A 17866-nucleotide genomic window follows, 5' to 3' on the forward strand; every position below is an offset into this window, starting at 1 on the left:
TCGTTTCTGTAATCCGATAATTGCTTTCCGACAACATTCCGCCTTTTACCAGTCGCACGTTTTGCAACTGCATTTTTTGGAGCTTCCGATGCTGCTGCAGTGGTTTTATCAGTAGGCAGAGGTCTTGCTAGAGAACTTTTTGGCGATCCCTCGGAGGCTGCATTCTTACGAGCTGTGGGTTTTCCTGTCTTGGACGGAGGCTTCTCACCGTCGAATTTGCTATAAAACAGTAGACTGGCGCCTTTGCTTCCTCGCGGCCATTTACATTCTGAAATGTCACAGTCATCGGCTAGAACAACTCTCGTTCCAAACTGCACAACAGCTGTGTGATGGCATTCTACGACACCTTTACCGCTATGAAATACGGCTGCGTGGAGGCGGTAACGATGCTCGTCGACTTTAATGTTTGTGCCTTGAAGAGCAGTCATTTGAAACTTGTCATTTTTAACCCGACGCTCCCCATCGACACTGGGGCTCCACAGTAAAACTACCACAGCGAACAATTCGCTTGGATTCCTGATTACAAGGCATTCAGCTGCCTCTGTTTTTTCGTGGCATTGCGGACACACGAAATCTTTCGGTTCTGACCAAGAGGAACGCCTCTGTAAAAACTCGGAAACCTTCTTATGTTCCGTTGGCATCTGCACCATGTGACGCTCATCTGAAATTTCAATCACAGCCTTGCAAGAAGTACATTGTCTCTGCAGTACTTCAGTGAACGCTGTCATTTGTTTCAGGACGTCACTCTGGTTGACGAGGCAAAGGTAGAAAAAGATAGGCTCTTGCATCTTGGACTCGGAAAAATCATCGCCGGTGGCTTCACGCACATTGAACGCAGATAACGGCTTTCCGTTACGAGGCTTCACGTACTCTTCAGCGAGTTGTTTCAAGGCAGAATCGCCGTCCAAGCGTCTCAATGCATTCCTTAGGAGCTCGTGACTGAGTAGACATTGCAATGTGGCGTTGGCGTAGCAGGCTACATTGTCCTCATTCTCAAAAGGAGGAAGTAACGATGAAACCATCATCTTTTTAGGTGGGGGGGTTTCGTCTACGGCATTCCCTGTTTCGAGGCGAGGTGCCCATACGTCATCTTGGATACATTGTTTTCTCTGTCGGTTCACTTTCAATTGCTTCGCCATTGACTTCAAGTGAGGAACCATCGTCCGCAGTCTCTGATATTCACGTAAGGCGGAAGGCAGAGCTGAAACCTGTGCAGGATTGAAGTTGATAACTGTCAGACCGGCCAGTGTTTTGACCCGAGACAATGCGACGTAAATTTGACCTTGGGAAAACGTTTGGTCTCCAACGTCTACGAAAGCACAGTCGAGGCTTAATCCTTGACTTTTATGGATTGTTATGCCGTAAGCTAAGGACACCGGAAATTGTTCTCGATGGACGAAAACCCCCGGAATGATCTCAAATTTAGCCACAACTGGATCCAGCGAGAGTTCCCGGCCGTTCTGCATCTGCAATTTTAACTGTTTTGGAGTTTTGTTTTTGGTTATCACCTCCGTGATGGTTCCAACAGCTCCGTTCACGTACCCTAGAGTAACGTCTATATTTCTCAGGAGCATGACCCTCGCTCCTTCTTTGACCTTAATAGTTTTGTCTAAACCAGCCGTTCTGGAACAGTCTCCTTCCAGTTTTTCCAGTTTTTTCAGGGCTTTCTGTTTATCAGATAATCGGCCGTCGACGGAATCTCGGGCATGCAAATCGACTTCTTTACCAGGTAGAAGCGACAGAACAGCATCATTGAGTCGTTTGCACATCCTTTTCTTCGGAAGGAGACAAACTGGTTTATCAGGGTTGTCAAGCAAGTGCTGCGCTAACTCTTTGGTCCGAGCATCCGAGTTGATCGTTTTGAATTCTAACTTACGTTCTAGGAGCTTCTTTACATCTGCATTCGTGCAGCGACCCAAACGGACGTTCGCTAACAGCTCGCAAAAACTGGGATCGCTCTTCTGCCGCATATTGATGAGAAGCTCGTCGTACGTAAACAGATTCTTCCATAAATTGAAATCGGCCATAGATCCGAAGTGTTTTACTCTTTCACCATCCGACAGCGATTCGTACGGTGGATTCTGGTCGACGGGAGGTAATTGAAGTAAGTCTCCGAATACCATTATGTGGAGATTCCCGAAAAAGGCGTTTTCTTCCTCGAAGGTGTTGAAAATCTCCGACAGCCGCAAATGAATGAACATCAACATGAGAGAGGAAACCATGGAAATTTCATCTATGATCAAGATGACGGTTTGCTTGAGGGCGAGTCGGAGGATGTTGAGAACGGTATCCGAGAGCCTGCTGTATTTCAAATCATTCCCGTGTTGAACAGGCAGCTGAAGCAAACGATGGAGAGTTTGACCTGAGATGGCGGAAGCAGCCATTCCAGTGGGCGCACAGATAGCGACGTCTTTACCTTTCGTCTCTCGCACGTACTTTGCTATCGTTTTGATGAGGAAACTTTTACCGGTTCCACCGACCCCGCTTACAAAATGTCGCATAGGGGTATTCGAGTCCAGTGTCGATTTGACGAAATCATAAACTCTGAGTTGATCCTCGTTCAGCATGGATTCTAACGTCTTCAAGTCCTCAACTTCATCGATTTTATTCGCCGCTTCTCGGTACTCTTTCACAGCTTCCGCTGCCTCGTTAGCTCTAAATCCATAAGGATCTTCATCGGCATCTAAATTGATGTCTTCCGGTTCTTCTTCAAACTCTGCGGACTTCTCCTCGATCAGTCTCGTAATCTCTTCGCGAGCAGCTTCTATAGCCGAACGCTTGTGATGATACTGCAAAGCGTCGTGTAGGGAGTCTTGCTCCGCCTTGAATGCCTCTGTGAAGGTTGCATGACTGCCTTTCAAGTCATCGATTTTTCGCCAAGGTTTAAATAGCAAAAGGAGGCTGTAAAAATACTCCTCAGGCTTTTGTCTCGGATCGAAATTGTAATGATTGACGAGATGCAGCTTCGATCTTTTGCGGACGTACCCGAAATCCGGATACGGGAAGAAAACGACACCGGGTTTGGTCGGTTGAACCGTGATAATGTCGTACTGGCTGGCAAAATCGTAGAGACTTACACCATTCAGTTCAGCGGGTCGATTCGGGTAGTGATTATCGACAAGCGACGGACAGTATAAGTTGGTGCTTTTCGGATCTTCCTTCGCTATCTGTTCGATCTGCCCCTTCTTCTTCAGCTTTCTGCTGCGAAACATGCCAACATCTACCCATTTGAAGGAGGTATCCTTATCGGTGAAGTGCAACGGTTTGCCTAGCAGAGCATCAGCTGCTTCTATAGCATGGCATTCCCGATGGGAGAGACATCTGGAGGCGACGCTCCACAACTTCTGGCGTAAAGTTTTGAGGCTGTTGATGGAACTGAAGACATCCTCCATTCGACTTTTCTCCGGCTTACAAACATACTTCGAGATGTACCGCGCAACAATACCACTCTTCTCGCCGACAAATTGGATATCCATATTTCCGTATCCAACTGCTAACAAGAGAGCGGGGTTGTAATCGTTGATGCGCTCTTCTCCCTTCTTGCGCGGTAAATCGTAAAGTCGAGAGTTCGCTTTCAGGTTCCTTCGTCCGGCAACAGCTGTGGGCACATCACGAAGCACTAATTTATCGGTGACGGGTCGAGGAAAGCCGAAGCGACACACCGGTAGCTTCCCATCCTTGAACTGCTTCATTCTGGTGCAGTATCTATTGTCGCGGTGCGTCTGGTAGGTCACGACTTTCTTGTGAAGTTCGGGAAACGTTTTTGCATCCGGCACTGAGCAAGTTATGTGCTTCTGAATGAACGTGGCTACGTCTTCGCTGGACGCCTTTCCCAGAATCGGAGCATCTTTTATCCAAAGTAGAATGTGGAAATGCGGCGCGCCGCGTGATTGATATTCCCTTCGAACATGATAGTGTATCACTTCTCCTAGCGGGCCGTCCTTAGACGCTGTCAGGAAATTCATCATCGCTTTCAATTTCTGATCGCAGAACTGAGCAATGGATATTGCATCCTCAGCGATGAGAACGGATGTAGTTTTGCCTTTTTCTTCATCTCCTCTCATCTTTCGCAAATATTCATCCACCTCGGGATCGTCGTACAGAGAAGGTGAAAAGGTGAAAAAGAAAGTAGCAGGCCCGTAATTATCGATCATAGCGATCAATTGAGCCAAAGGGACTTTCCAGAACTGTTCCGTGTTTCTCACACGCTGGAAAATGGAGCACATGTCGCGTTCCAATTCTTCTTCTCCGAGTTTCTCGAGAAAATCACCAGCGGTCCGTTTAGTTCGGGTGATGTTCAGTGTCTGATAAATGCCTGCTGCTATCTCCCTGTTCGTCTTTTGATTATTCAGAAAGAAAAGGTATTGTGTATTCATTCTGAATTGAGAATGACGTGACATTAACTTTGCCTTCGCGAATTCAGAAAACTCTATAGGTACATCTCTTTCCTCGTTGAAGTAGTTCCGACCATCAGGGAATAAATCAGGAAAGCATTGGGCATCCAAGAGAGGAGCTCTCGAATCTATGATTGCTCCTTCGACTTTTTTCATCTGAAACAATTCGGAAGAGGATTTATTTTCTCGTGAATCGTAAAGAGGAACAATCGAGTAGTTATCATAAAATGCGTCGTCTTTGGAACGCTGCGTGATCATAGCCGCGATTTCTGCCAGAGACGAGGGCGCTGCTTGATCACTTTCTTCATCGTTAGAATTGCTTGGTGCAGAGCGACGATCTTCCGGCAGAGCCCCGATATCACTCAGCTCATCTGAGAGGTCAAGATTTTTCACTGGACTCTCGTCGCGCTGGCTGTCACGTCTTAAGTTGCCGGTCTTTTTTGGACCACCGGGAGTTCGTATCTCGTCGTCACATTCGTCTTCGTTAGAGTCATCGGGATCAGGAGACGATCTACCGACAGGAAGCGCCTCCGATTGGCTCTCCCTTTGACTTGCGCTCGGATGCGGAGGAGTGGACGGATTATCCGGATCATCTGTGGTTGCGCTCGAGGGAGGAACGGTTGATGGATTATCCGGATCGTCGTCACTTGCGTTTGAATGAGGAAGGGCGGAAGGATTATCAGGATCATCGTAAATGATTTCCTCCAGTTGCTGCAGGAAATCCTCCGCCTTCTCTGGAAGCACTATTTGCTTGTACAAGTCATTGTGAATCTTCAACCATTGCAAGGCTTTGAGAATATCGGAGAAGTTGACTAAATGCTCCCAAACTTTTTTCTGATTCGTTGGTAGACCACGTATGAGAAAATAGAGCTCTTGATTCGGCATTACAGCCTGTTCATCTCTCAATACTCTTTTCAAAGTTTCTTCCAGAGGTAAGGGCAAATGGAAGGTTCGACCGACCACTTTGGAATTTAAGTGAGAAGCCGGAAGGTGCTTCCCTGACACGGTGCCTGCTTTTGCGACAACTTGAAACGCTTTCGCCCGCTGGATAAAAATTCTTTCAAATTTATTCAGTCCTTGAATGCTCGGAGGCACTTTAGGTACATCCATCTTGTTCAAGGTCGCAATTGATGGCAACTCGCCTTTGCGTATTTTCTTCAAGCAAAATTTGCAGATATAATCTACGCAAACACCGGTTTCGCCTTTTTTATACAACTCATTCCACCAATGGTTGTCGGGTGTGGACTTCATTCTACTCAATTCGATTAGCTGATCTCGCTTGAGTATTTTTTCACACGAAAAACAGTAATTACTAGGGAGATCATTCATCGCTTTGTCGAGAGCTGCAAAACATTTTTTAAACTGCATGTAAATGCCATCTTCATCGGTGTAAGTGTCACCGCCGATCGTGAACTCGCCTCCTTGGAGCCTCGCTTTTTCCGCTATGGCCTCTAACTTTTCCCGGTCAGCTGTGTATAGAGCAGTATCTAATTCGTCGATCTCGGACAAAATTTTCTTCATAGTTTGCAGCGATCGAACAGCAGTACGTACATGAGGGTAATGAGACATTAGATTCTGAAGTACAACTAGCGGGGCGCCGTTGCCATCGGTCATTCTACAAACTGCGGAATGTCCTTTCTTGCAACTGAGGTGGCATGTGTTCCTGCACTCGTTCATGCCTACGAGGAAATGAACCATCTGTCCTAGAGTGGTTTGTTTCAGTCTTCTGAAAACTTTGCCAACTTTTCGGATAGCGGTCCTATCACTCGTATTGCAAAGCGCGCTGCAGTCCCATCGGAGTGACTTTTTGAGCGGTTGTGTTTCCGGGAAAATATTTCTAACTTTTCCCTCTTCATCGACATTTAAAGAAGGGAAGGGCACGAGATTTTTTACCTCGCGATTCCTCCTTATGCCTACACGCTTTCGTAGAGGGCTTTTCATTTGAGTCCTTTTGATTCTCAATTTGATAGCCTTGTATGCAGTATCGACGAAAAATGGATCCGTCACCGATGAGTGTTTTCTAACACCTAACAAAGCTTCACCTCTCTGACCCAACTCGGAAGGCGCACTATAATTTTCAGCGACGTCGACCCATTTTTCACATTTCGTTTTCAAACTTTCATGAGCCTTCTGAAACATAACGATCAGTCTTCTCCTGGCTACCATGGCCCATTTTATAAGACATCTGGCCTGCGTACTGGCAGAGGCGAGAGAGCAGCGTTTGAAACGGCGAGCAAGGCTATTCCTCAGTTTCGCTTCACTGTTTCGGAGACGAAATACATTTTTCTGCGATTTTTTAATCCTCAAGAAGTTTTTGAGCTTTTCGAATGTAGGATTAAAAGGCTGATCGACTTTGCTGAAAAGCGTAGTATCTCCTCCGCGGGGAATAGCACGTTGTGCCGGAGGAAGAGCTCGAACTCGAATACCCCGGTTGTCTCCTGCTTTTAGCACCCTCATTCTTCTCATGAATCGACTGACAGGAGTGAAGGGTTCTTCCTCTGCGATAGACAGTCTTTGACCACGCTCAGAGAGAGGAGTTGCAGTGGCTGAATTCAGGGTGCTACAAGGTGGAGCAGTACAGGGACCCTCTGTATGAGGAGAGGGGTCAGGGATTGGATTCGGAGCGTTTTTACCGAGACCGTTCAGGCTTCCTAGACTAGTTCTTGGCCTCGAGGATTTACGCTTGAACTTCATACGCCATTTATTTTGAAGTTTTGCTCTGGGACGTAAGGTTCTACGCTTAACCTTAGGGGAAGAGAGCGAATTACATTTTAGATCGGAGGCGTTTTCATTGGACAATGATCGATCAGATTTTTCTAAGCTGGCACGAGTAAAAGAGCTTTCGATTGATATCGGTTTCACCTGCACATTACAGTCTGCAGAGCCTAAATTAGTCTGCGCTGATAATTGTACGGATGAATGACCGAACGAATTTCTCTTCTTTGTTCCGCCTTGATGACTAACTGATCCTTTGTGGTTTCGAACTTTAGAACGCCTTGCCTTCTTTTTTAGAGGAGACGCACAAGAGCCTTTCTTGCTTGGACTCTTTTTCGTTTTAGTTTTTTTTATGGGATGACGGAATTTCCTTTTGAGTAAGAAAACAGTGGAAGGAATCTCTTCCGTGTCAGATGTTTCCGCTCCATCAGAACTCCTGTCTCTTTTTTGCATCGTAGTGATGATTTTCTTTCGAAGAGGAGATGCAAGGAAGTCCTCTTCATCAAGACTCAAACGGATTGCTGACTGTACAGCTGTTTTGGAGGGTAGTTTCCTTTTGAGAGAGAACACCACCGTATCACCGAACTGATCCTCCTGGATATCATACGGTGTAACTGTCGACTCAGCAGGAAACAGAGTTCGTCGCCTCGGTAAATGGGCGTTTTCGCCTACAGAAGCTGAATTGGTTACATTTATTTGCTCTTTTACCATCGCTGAACTATGATTAGCGATTGAAAGGTTGCAAATACCATGCCTTCCAAATTTATCAGCCACGGATCTTCCAATGACCAAAACTTCATCTGTCAGCTGGACAGATTTAAAGTCACTCTCAACATGAGGTTCCTCCAGTAAACATTTTGCCTCATTTTCTTGAGTACTGAAACGTTCTTCAGAATCGGTAGGTTTGATCAGCTTTAAATTTTGTTGAACTGAAAACATGCACGAGGGCTCACCGTTTAGTGTCGCACAGTACTGGCTATCCATGTCATCAGTAACAATGCTGACAGCTGCCTCATCTGGTGAGGATTCATCACTACTGACATAAAGAACTGGTTGCTCTGGGGGTGTGATGGTTTGTTCCACACTGGAATTTTTGTCGCAGCCTCTCAGTTCAATTGGCTTCGGTTCTTGTTGAGTGGAAAACTCAACCAAGCGCTCAGCATTATGAGTCGCTACATTTCTGTTTCCATTTTCAACTGTAACACTGTTAAACATTGAGTTATGGACTAACAACGACTCACTTTTGAGCGGCAAAGGCACCTGAGCCTCTCTATGCGTGGTTTCATTTTCAACCACCAAATAATCACCTACACCATCAGTCACTTGCATCAGTCGCAAGCTTTGTTTCTGAGAAAGCCCAAATAAGTGTTCATCTAGACCTGCTATCCTAAGCTCCTCACTGTCAACAACATGGCTTGCACCTGAGATACAAACTGACATTTCAGGAGTACCAGCACCACTTCCTTTGGCACTTAAGTGTAGATTGGAGATGGAATTGATATCATTCTTACTTTGAAGACGCTTCTGAAAATACGCCTTATTTTGTTGTCGTTTTCGATCAACTTTGGACAGTTTGGAGATAAATTTTTGCGAGGTATGATTAGAACACCTTGGGGCTTCTTCTGTTGTGTCAATCGGGAGTGATGTTGAGGTTGTAACTCCATGAACTTTTAAATTTCTAGATTTGTAAATTTCCCTCTGCTTAAACTTCCGCTTTTGGATTTTCGATACCATGATGTAATCAAATTCTGCAGATTATAATTCTGCGATTCGTGTAAGTGCACTTGAGCAATCCTACCATGAAGAGTGAGACTCAGCTTATGATACTGCAAATTGCTTGGGTAAAGAGCGTATAACTCAGGTTGTGCTACTGTAGATTGTCTGTGTAAAGAGCGTTAAAATCAAATTAAACTAGTACCTACAGATTTTGGCATAAAGAGTGTATAACTCAGCTTATGCTACTATAGCTAATTTGTGCAAATAACGTAAAACTCAACTTACACAAGTGCAGATTTTGGCACAAAGAGGTAAAACTCAGCTTATGCTACTGCAAATTGCTTGCGTATAGAGCGTAAAAATCAAATTAAACTAGTACAGATTTTGGCATAAAGAGTGTATAACTCAGCTTATGCTACTGTAGCTAATTTGTGCAAATAACGTAAGACTCAACTTACACAAGTGCAGATTTTGGCATAGAGAGGTAAAACTCAGCTTATGCTACTGCAAATTGCTTGCGTAAAGAGCGTAAAAATCAAATTAAACTAGTACAGATTTTGGCATAAAGAGTGTATAACTCAGCTTATGCTACTGTAGCTAATTTGTGCAAATAACGTAAAACTCAAGTTACACAAGTGCAGATTTTGGCATAAAGAGTGTACAACTCAGGTTATGCTACTGCAGATTGTCTGTGTAAAGAGTGTAATGTAAAAATCAAATTAAACTAGTACAGATTTTGGCATAAAGAGTGTACGTATAACTATAACTCAGCTTATGCTACTGTAGCTAATTAGTGCAAATAATGTAAAACTCAAGTTACACAAGTGCAGATTTTGGCATGAAGAGTGTACAACTCAGGTTACGCTACTGCAGATAGTCTGTGTAAAGAGTGTAATGTAAAAATCAAATTAAACTAGTACAGATTTTGGCATAAAGAGTGTATGTATAACTATAACTCAGCTTATGCTACTGTAGCTAATTAGTGGAAGAAGCGTAAAGCCTAACTTACAATGGTGCAAACAAAATTCGGTTCAAAAATGATAGTCCAATCGTGCCGCAACTACGAATTTCCGCATTGAATGAAATATATTAACCAAGGGATATTTTTCCTCACTACAGAAATAAACAATAATGAGTTGGAAGAAATAATAGTAGAACAATGGCACGATAACACACGGAGAACTAAGAGATTTCACAAGACGACTGAAATATTGAAGTATTTGAGGTCTCAAGTTAATTTATGTTAGGTGGTATTAGTAAATTTAGAAAAGAAAGAATAGAGAAATATTGGACGAGAAAAAACAAGCGTTTCGAGAGAATTTTAATCAATCAAAATTTGCATCCAAACAGAAGTATACAAAATAATTATTTTGATTTACGGGTCTCGTCTTGTAGGCTTAGGTTAGGTTTTCTTTCATTCCTACATTCCGCCTCATTATTCAGTTCATTTCCCTGTCGTACCATTTGTTCCGAGGCCATGGTCCATTCCCTCACGGACTAGATTTGAAAATATGTGAGATGAGACATCATCACATCCACTTAGGAGTAAGCAACTGCCACTGGAGCCAATCAGGAATTAGATTGACTATCCAGTTTATCCGTTATGAGTAGAGTATGCACATACATAATGAGTCGACAGGGGTCGCAACTCATGCGCTCTCCGGCGGACGAATAAGACAACATGAAAATCGAAGAAGAAGAAGTGGAAGTTCACTTGTTTTGTTTTGTTCACTTGTTCATTGTTAGTGGTTCCGTTTACCGCGCTTTTAAGGAAGAAGGAACAACTTCAATATTTCATCGTTTGTCCGTTATCAAAATGAAGAAAGTCAATTTTGAAGATTTAATTCCTAAAGTAAGTATCATGTCTCATTCTTTCTCATTTTTAACAATACATTCAACAATCGGATTCAATTTGCAGAACCCTTGCTGAAATACATGATTAAATGAACCCTAGTCACCCTTTCAGCCTTTGGCTGTCTGAACGTCTGAACACATGGCTTGGACTGCAGCTTGATAGTTTATATTTTTTGTTTGTTGGGACAATATAGATGACAGTCAAAGTGAGATTGGTCTGCTGTGTCTTATTGCTGCTTTGTCGTGCCTATGTCAGGTTGAACTCACGACAGTCAAAGCGTGATTGGTCTGCTGTGTCTTATTGCTGCTTTGTCGTGCCTATGTCAGGTTGAACTCATGACAAGCTAACGGCACCTCTTAAGTTTCCGACAGAATATCATCCATTCAACCTAACAAAGGCACGACTCAGCAGCGTTAAGACATAGCCGACGAATCACGCTCTGCCTATTAACCTATGTCATCTATGTCATTCCAAAATCAAAAAATTTCTACCATCAGGCTGCTGGCTGAGTTTGGCAGTGCTTGCTCGTATCTTGGAATTTAAGTGAACGTAATGAAGAGATAGGGTTTGAAACTCCTCCACAAAGTGTCCCTGTCCATCCCCATAATAGGAGAGTCCCAGCCATCTCCCTTATGAAATTGATCAAGCAAGTCTAGAACTTTTGGAGGCATAATGAAAATCATACCCACTGGTCTGATAAATATTATTAATTTCCAACGCATTTCGACATAGTCTGGTCATCATCAGGGATGTGCCTCATCGGAGTAAGGAGAGTGATTTTAATTTTAACATTTTACCGTCTGACCTGGTCTTGTGCCTTTTAACTTAATCATCATTTCAGAGACATGGCTTATCATGGGTGGTGGTAGCTACCTCTGAGAAAAGTCTAAAACACACAACTCCCTCATTCTGAGAATTGAGTTGTATTTCACAGGCATTAAGAGTAAACGCAGTCACTGATTCTGATGATTTTGGTGTCTCCAGACGCCTCTAAATTGGGGAGATTTGCGGTTTACACAGGAGCCATGATATGCTTCGATTTCCATGCTTCTCAGGGCCACAATGATGATTGATCCATGCTCCTATATCCTGTGAATTCAGCCACAACTTTTCACAAGTCTTTAAAGAAAGTGTAGTTCAAGTAATTTTTTTCGTACTGCCCTGGACAGCATTGTCATGTTGTATGAGTTATTAGACAATCAGCACGTTGAACCCAAAGTGGATTATTCAACATTTGGCTGTTTAGTTAGTAAATGAATTTGTGTTATATGGTGTTCTATTTTGATAAGATTTTTGTCAATGTTTTCTTCTGGAAGGTGTGGATGGCAATATAATTATTTATCTGTTGGATTTGATGCAAAAGTTTCTAGTAAAACATAATATTTGAAGAAACATAGGGAATAATAATATATACATTGTAAGTGATTAATGATGAACCACTTTATTTGTTTTTCTGTTTCTTTTTCCAGAATTCACCAGGCGATATCCACTCAGCGAGAGTTTCGCTCATTCAAAACCGGCTGAGCGAACACAAAGTTACAAAGAAACATGTAACATATGCAATAATTACTAGCCTAATATGTGAGTAACATTAAACCATTCATAGATTTTCAGAGAAGAAAATGTTTGATGAGGGCAGTTGCCCTTGATTCAATTTTTTTCCCAATGATGGGAGCTTTATTTCAAAAATGGGGTTTTTAATACAATGCAGCTTACTAGAAAACGGAGGTTAAGGCAAATGAATTATCACCGTCAAAAGAGGTGTTGGATTTACCATTCCTTCCCAATGACATGATAGAAAACTCTGTATTTATTTTGCTGGAGGCTGCTGTAGTAAGGAAAAACGCTAATTGAACATTCAATAGGTTACTAAATCCTTCCGATGAAATTTTTTTTTTTTTTTTTTTTGAGTGTCACAAATATTTTCTCTTGAACTTTTCAGGTATTAATTTAGATTGGACCATTTATATGTATTAAATTAAATTGTCACAAGAATTGGAAGAAAAATATTTACAAATTTCCCTGAAAATTAGTATTTTATTGGATGAAACTTGGCAATGCTTGAGACTCATGCAGCGTTCTTCCTCAGTTCGGTAGCATTACCACGGTGTGTGTGTTTGTAGGTGAAATGAAATTTAGGTTTATAGTTTTTTTATTTAACGAAAATTCAATGGCCAATTCATGACAGGTGCGCTGATGAATTTTTCCCATCATGAATTTTTGATCTATTTATTATTTTCTCGCTCCCCTTGCATGTAGAGAAAGTATTGTGATCCATAAAAGAAAACAAAATTTAAAAAATTAAAATTTCATCATTTTTATGAAGTTTTGGTCTATTTACATGGTACTCCCTATTGAGATCACCACACCCATCAGCTGAGTTTGAATTGGACTTCATTTTGAAAGTAGAAACTAAAATTTTAGGCATAGTTCTGAAATGGATTATGCACCATTAATTTTCTTTCGCATTAAAGTGTTTCTATGGATGAGCCAAACATTGTAGTTCCATGTTGCAAAATTGAGTCATACTTTTTTTATTGAATAAGGAAGGGTTTCAATTTACAATTTAATAAGAACTACTTTATGGCACTTATATTGCATTTGATACTATCCATTGAAAGTCTGATACTATCTATTGAAAGTCTGATACTATCTATTGGAAGTCTGATACTATCTATTGAAAGTCTGAGGTTAATGGAAGTAATTAATTTCTCTCCTTTTACCAAATAGATCCTCATGTTTTTTACATGTGATATTATGTTTCAGTAAATGGGAAATCAGATGAAGTAATCATCAATGAAATAGTGGGTCATGTTGCCCCGCCACCTCCCCCACCACCAGCAATTTATGGGGCAAGCCAGGTAGCACCCCCACCTCCTGGATATCCATCAACCTATCAATTATATGGAGGAAGCCAATATGGAGCAAGCCCAAGCTGGGCAGGGCCCCCCGCCTGGGGAGGTCAAGGATGGCCAAAGCCTCATGAATCACAGAAGACCATGCAGGTAACTTCAAATGAGATGTAACATAATTATTCTATTTCCACACTCGTCTGTTTGATTTCTCTTCTATCAGTAAATAATTATTAAATTAAATTCAATGGAACGTTCTGAATACTACTGTATGTAGGCAAATATAAGAAAATCAGAAAGTCTATATGCAAGGGGAAGTAGGGGTGGGATCAGAGAGAGAGAAAGAGTAAATTACCCTCTTAAGAGGCGGAAACTCTACATAACAATATGAGTAACTTGGGTGATAAGTTACGTTAAGTACAATATGCTTCTTCCAAACAGCCCAGTATGGATTTTTTTACATGTGTGGCAAGGCAGCAATCCACAATGAGAGTAAGTGATGGAAATTTCATGATTGGTTTTTGAAAATTGGTTCTTCAGCAGTAATGACAAATAATACTTAATTCTAGAAGAGCACCAAGTCCCACCTTCAAATTAGCAAGAATGAAGGAATGTTGGACTCCGATTTTTATCTTAACTGTATTTTTGAAAATAACTGTTATTTTAATCTCTATCTTTTTTGTTTTTTTTTTTCAGAATGACGCTACATCATTAAGAGATGTTGTTAAAGAAGAGTTTAGAGCTCTTTGGGCAGAGGTAAGAGTCATAACTGCATAGTTTTTAGGTGCAAAAAATATGTAGGAATGAGGTAAAGAAGGTAGGCGACTGAGGCATAAAACAAAAGTAGGTAGTTCCTGATTCCGAGTGGTTACATACTCTCGTACATGGTTCATTTGAGCATAAATGTCCAAATGTGTGTTTTCAAAATAATCTAACAGCTTTTGTAGAAGATACTTAAAAATTTTAGAAGCCGTTAGTAGAAAGTACTTCAAAACAGACGAATTTTAGAAGAAAAACATTGATCTTATTCTGCCGTGGTAAGGAAAAACGCTGTATGAACCTTCAGGCGTTGCCAAATGTCGTTTGCTGAAACACGAATTTTCTGGTAAACATAGGACTGTTTTTCTTCCAATTTTCTGGATAATTTTGTTCGCAATTTCATCTTAAGTTCCTGAAAATTTTAAGGATATATATTGCCTGAAAAATAAACATTTTATCGAAGGAAATTTGGCAACTCTCAAATGTTCATATGGCGTTCTTCCTTAGCACGGCGGTATTATATGGGTGTTCTTTTTATTTGATTATAGAAAGTACTTCAAAACAGACGAATTTTAGAAGAAAAACATTGATCTTATTCTGCCGTGGTAAGGAAAAACGCTGTATGAACCTTCAGGCGTTGCCAAATGTCGTTTGCTGAAACACGAATTTTCTGGTAAACATAGGACTGTTTTTCTTCCAATTTTCTGGATAATTTTGTTCGCAATTTCATCTTAAGTTCCTGAAAATTTTAAGGATATATATTGCCTGAAAAATAAACATTTTATCTAAGGAAATTTGGCAACTCTCGAATGTTCATATGGCGTTCTTCCTTAGCACGGCGGTATTATATGGGTGTTCTTTTTATTTTGATTAATGGAACTGGAAAGAATCCTTGCAATGGCAAATTGAATGCAAGATACAGTATAAAGTTTAACAGGGAAGAACTTTGATCTGACTGGGATTGGCAATCACTAATTAAGTATGAATCATATTTTATCTGTTATCAGAGAGGAAAAGGCGTCATCAATTAAATTTTTAACTTTACAGTTTTCTTGTTTGCAGGAGAGGAAGGCCGAAAAAGAGAGACTGGACAGAGAGAGAACAGAAAGAGAAAGGAGAGAGAGAGATAGGAAAGAGAGAGATAGGAAGGAAAGAGAGAGGCAGGAGAGAAAGAGAAGGGAAGTTGAAAGAGCGCGTCAGGAAGAAGAAAGGAAGACCATGAAAGAAGCAGCTGAGAAAAAAGCCAAAGAAGAAGAAGAAAGGAAGACCATGAAAGAAGCGGCTGAGAAGAGAGCAAAAGACGAAGAAGAGAAGAAGATGAAGGAAGAAGCAGCTGAGAAGAGAGCAAGAGAGGAAGAAGAGAAGAAGATGAAAGAAGAAGCAGAGAAACGGGACCAAGTCTCTAAGGCCAAAAGGAGGAAGAAGGTAAGTTGAGTTTTGTCGTTAATATTTTTTTTGTCACAATGATGGATGAAGCAATTTGATTAATACTCTTTATTGCAGAGTAGGTACACTTGAAAGAATTTTTTAATTTCTCCCTCCCCTAGGGTAGAGGAAGTATTGTCATCCTGCAAGGGGGGGGGGGTTCTAAATTTCATCATTTCTAAACGTTTTTTCCCTTGCCATTCATCATACGATGTCACGTGAGCTGAATTTGAGAGAGGAAATAAAATTGGGTGCTTTTAGAAGCAAATATGATCGTGAGAGAAGAAAAGATTAGGCAATCGTGTCAACTCATAAAGCAATTTTTCCCCCTTGAATTTCTGCATCATACTTTTCGAATGAAAGTCCTTTTTGAGGGAAAGGCTGTATTAAAAAAAATATTAAACTGCAAGGAAAAGGAAAAAGGCCTTGCAACAGGTGAAGAGAAGCAGCAGCCACGACGGTGACAATTTTTAGTTTTGAACAGCACGGAAATAGACTTGCACTCTGGCATTTATGGCTCTCTTTTTCGTCTTACAATTTTTGGTGTCAATCAATAGCTCAGCCATGAATTTTTTCAATTACCTGGGCGTGAACAGTTGCAAAATTACAAACAAATTTAATTTATTCCAGCTTTCTAAAGAAATTCCGGCGGGAGAATGGGTCTTTCATTCTATTCTACACTCTGCGAGTCAATATCATCGTAAGTAAGAAAAAGTGATGTAAAGATTTCAGGCTTTGCATTACTCTTATTATGAATGGAGTGGGTTAAAGGCTTGCAATGCTAATGCTGTAAATATTTTCGTTTTTTTCATTTTGAGTTGGTGAATTGCTTTTTGTTCACAATTTTTTAACCCTTGGTTGGTTGTTTGATCGTTTGATTTGACTCTTTTTCACAAGTTTCCTCTAGCTTACCCTGGAGTTGTAGCAGTGATGAGGTGTTTAGTTTAAAATATATAATATAGCAAGAGTGGCTTCATCAATATCTTGCATATCGGTGGATTCCAACTGGTTCTAGATACAATGGAATTCCAACTGGGGTGAGCTGTATAATATCAGAGTGGCTTCTTTGCTAACTAGTAATTAATTTATTGCCTGCGTTTTATTTTCTCCCATCATCAATTTTTCTAAAGGATTTTCTTGATTCTCTTAATTCGCACGCTTCGTAAGTTGTTGGTTTGGTTGTATTATTTCGATTTTTTTTCATTTCCTATATTTTTAGGAAACAGCTTTCTCCTTCTTCCCCTAATATGTCTCTTCCATATTAAGCCTGATAATGTAGGGATCTACAGGTAATTTAGGTGTGAAAAGGCAGTTGTACGGATGTGAAGGAAGTAAGTCATACCTACTTACTGACTTTTTCCTATTTCACAAAGTGAGATACAACATTGATAATTAGCTGCTCTACCTTGCTGGGCCCGGGTGAGTATCGTCACCTAGAACCTGTCTATTTGAATACTTTTTTGGATTATTCTTTAGTCTCTTGTGGTGGAATCTTGATCAATCCAATCGCAACATAAAACCTCCAGGTGGAAATTTTGACCTGGGGTATTTTAGTTGTATGAATATATTCTTCAGCTACGCTTGATATTAAATCGCTTTGGAAATTATACATACTCATTGTAAATATTCTTTAGATCTTTATAGATAATTTCTAAAAATTTTCGCTTGCTCTTTTCTTAAAAAAGTATTGTTGATAATTTAACTAAGGTTTTTATTTGTGATGTTTTTTTGTTCCAGGGTGCTCGCAGATGATTCTTCTCGTTTAATCTCTAAAATATTCTTTAATGTATTTTTTATAAACATATAAATAAAATATATATATAATTTACCTTCGTCTTTTTGATTTGATGACTTTCTATTTCTAAAATGATAGTAAATAAATAAATATTTTTTTCTTTTCTCATCATGACGAGGTGATGATTTCAAGAGGATTTCTCACCTGGATGGATAAACTTTCGAAGTGGGTGAACTATTTAGGCAAAGGACTCGGATAATCATCAACATGGGAGCCTCTTGTATTATAGGATAAGATAGGACATTTCTATATCGTTGTGTTGTGTCATTTGCACGGTAGGCCAGTAAAACCGAGTTTAAAGTTATAACAACACCTATACTTAAGAATGATTTTTTTATATCCTACATCATGTGAC

General features: G+C 40.7%; 1 protein-coding gene across 2 annotated transcripts; it reads left to right on the forward strand.

The window, feature by feature from the left end:
- Positions 1–10496: 10496 nt before the first annotated feature.
- Positions 10497–17544, forward strand: LOC109042067 (uncharacterized). Of its 2 annotated transcripts, XM_072304786.1 has the most exons (7): positions 10497–10677; positions 12150–12261; positions 13447–13685; positions 14229–14288; positions 15354–15716; positions 16347–16416; positions 17454–17544. In XM_072304786.1, exons 1-7 carry the CDS (start codon positions 10507–10509, stop codon positions 17480–17482), a joined length of 1044 nt encoding a protein of 347 aa, XP_072160887.1. In that variant the 5' UTR covers positions 10497–10506; the 3' UTR covers positions 17483–17544. The 2 variants fall into 2 exon arrangements, with proteins under 2 accessions (XP_072160887.1, XP_072160889.1); XM_072304788.1 differs by lacking the exon at positions 16347–16416.
- The last annotated feature ends 322 nt before the right edge of the window (positions 17545–17866 follow it).

The sequence above is a fragment of the Bemisia tabaci genome, chromosome 9 (genome assembly GCF_918797505.1).
Source record: "Bemisia tabaci chromosome 9, PGI_BMITA_v3".
NCBI lineage: Eukaryota > Metazoa > Arthropoda > Insecta > Hemiptera > Aleyrodidae > Bemisia > Bemisia tabaci.

Coding starts and splice junctions, on each gene's coding strand:
- LOC109042067 (XM_072304786.1), top strand. CDS start 10,507: ATGAAAATCGAAGAAGAAGAAGTGGAAGTTCACTTGTTTTGTTTTGTT. Junction 10,678..12,149: donor TTGAAGATTTAATTCCTAAA/GTAAGTATCATG, acceptor TTCTTTTTCCAG/AATTCACCAGGCGATATCCA. Junction 14,289..15,353: donor TTAGAGCTCTTTGGGCAGAG/GTAAGAGTCATA, acceptor TCTTGTTTGCAG/GAGAGGAAGGCCGAAAAAGA.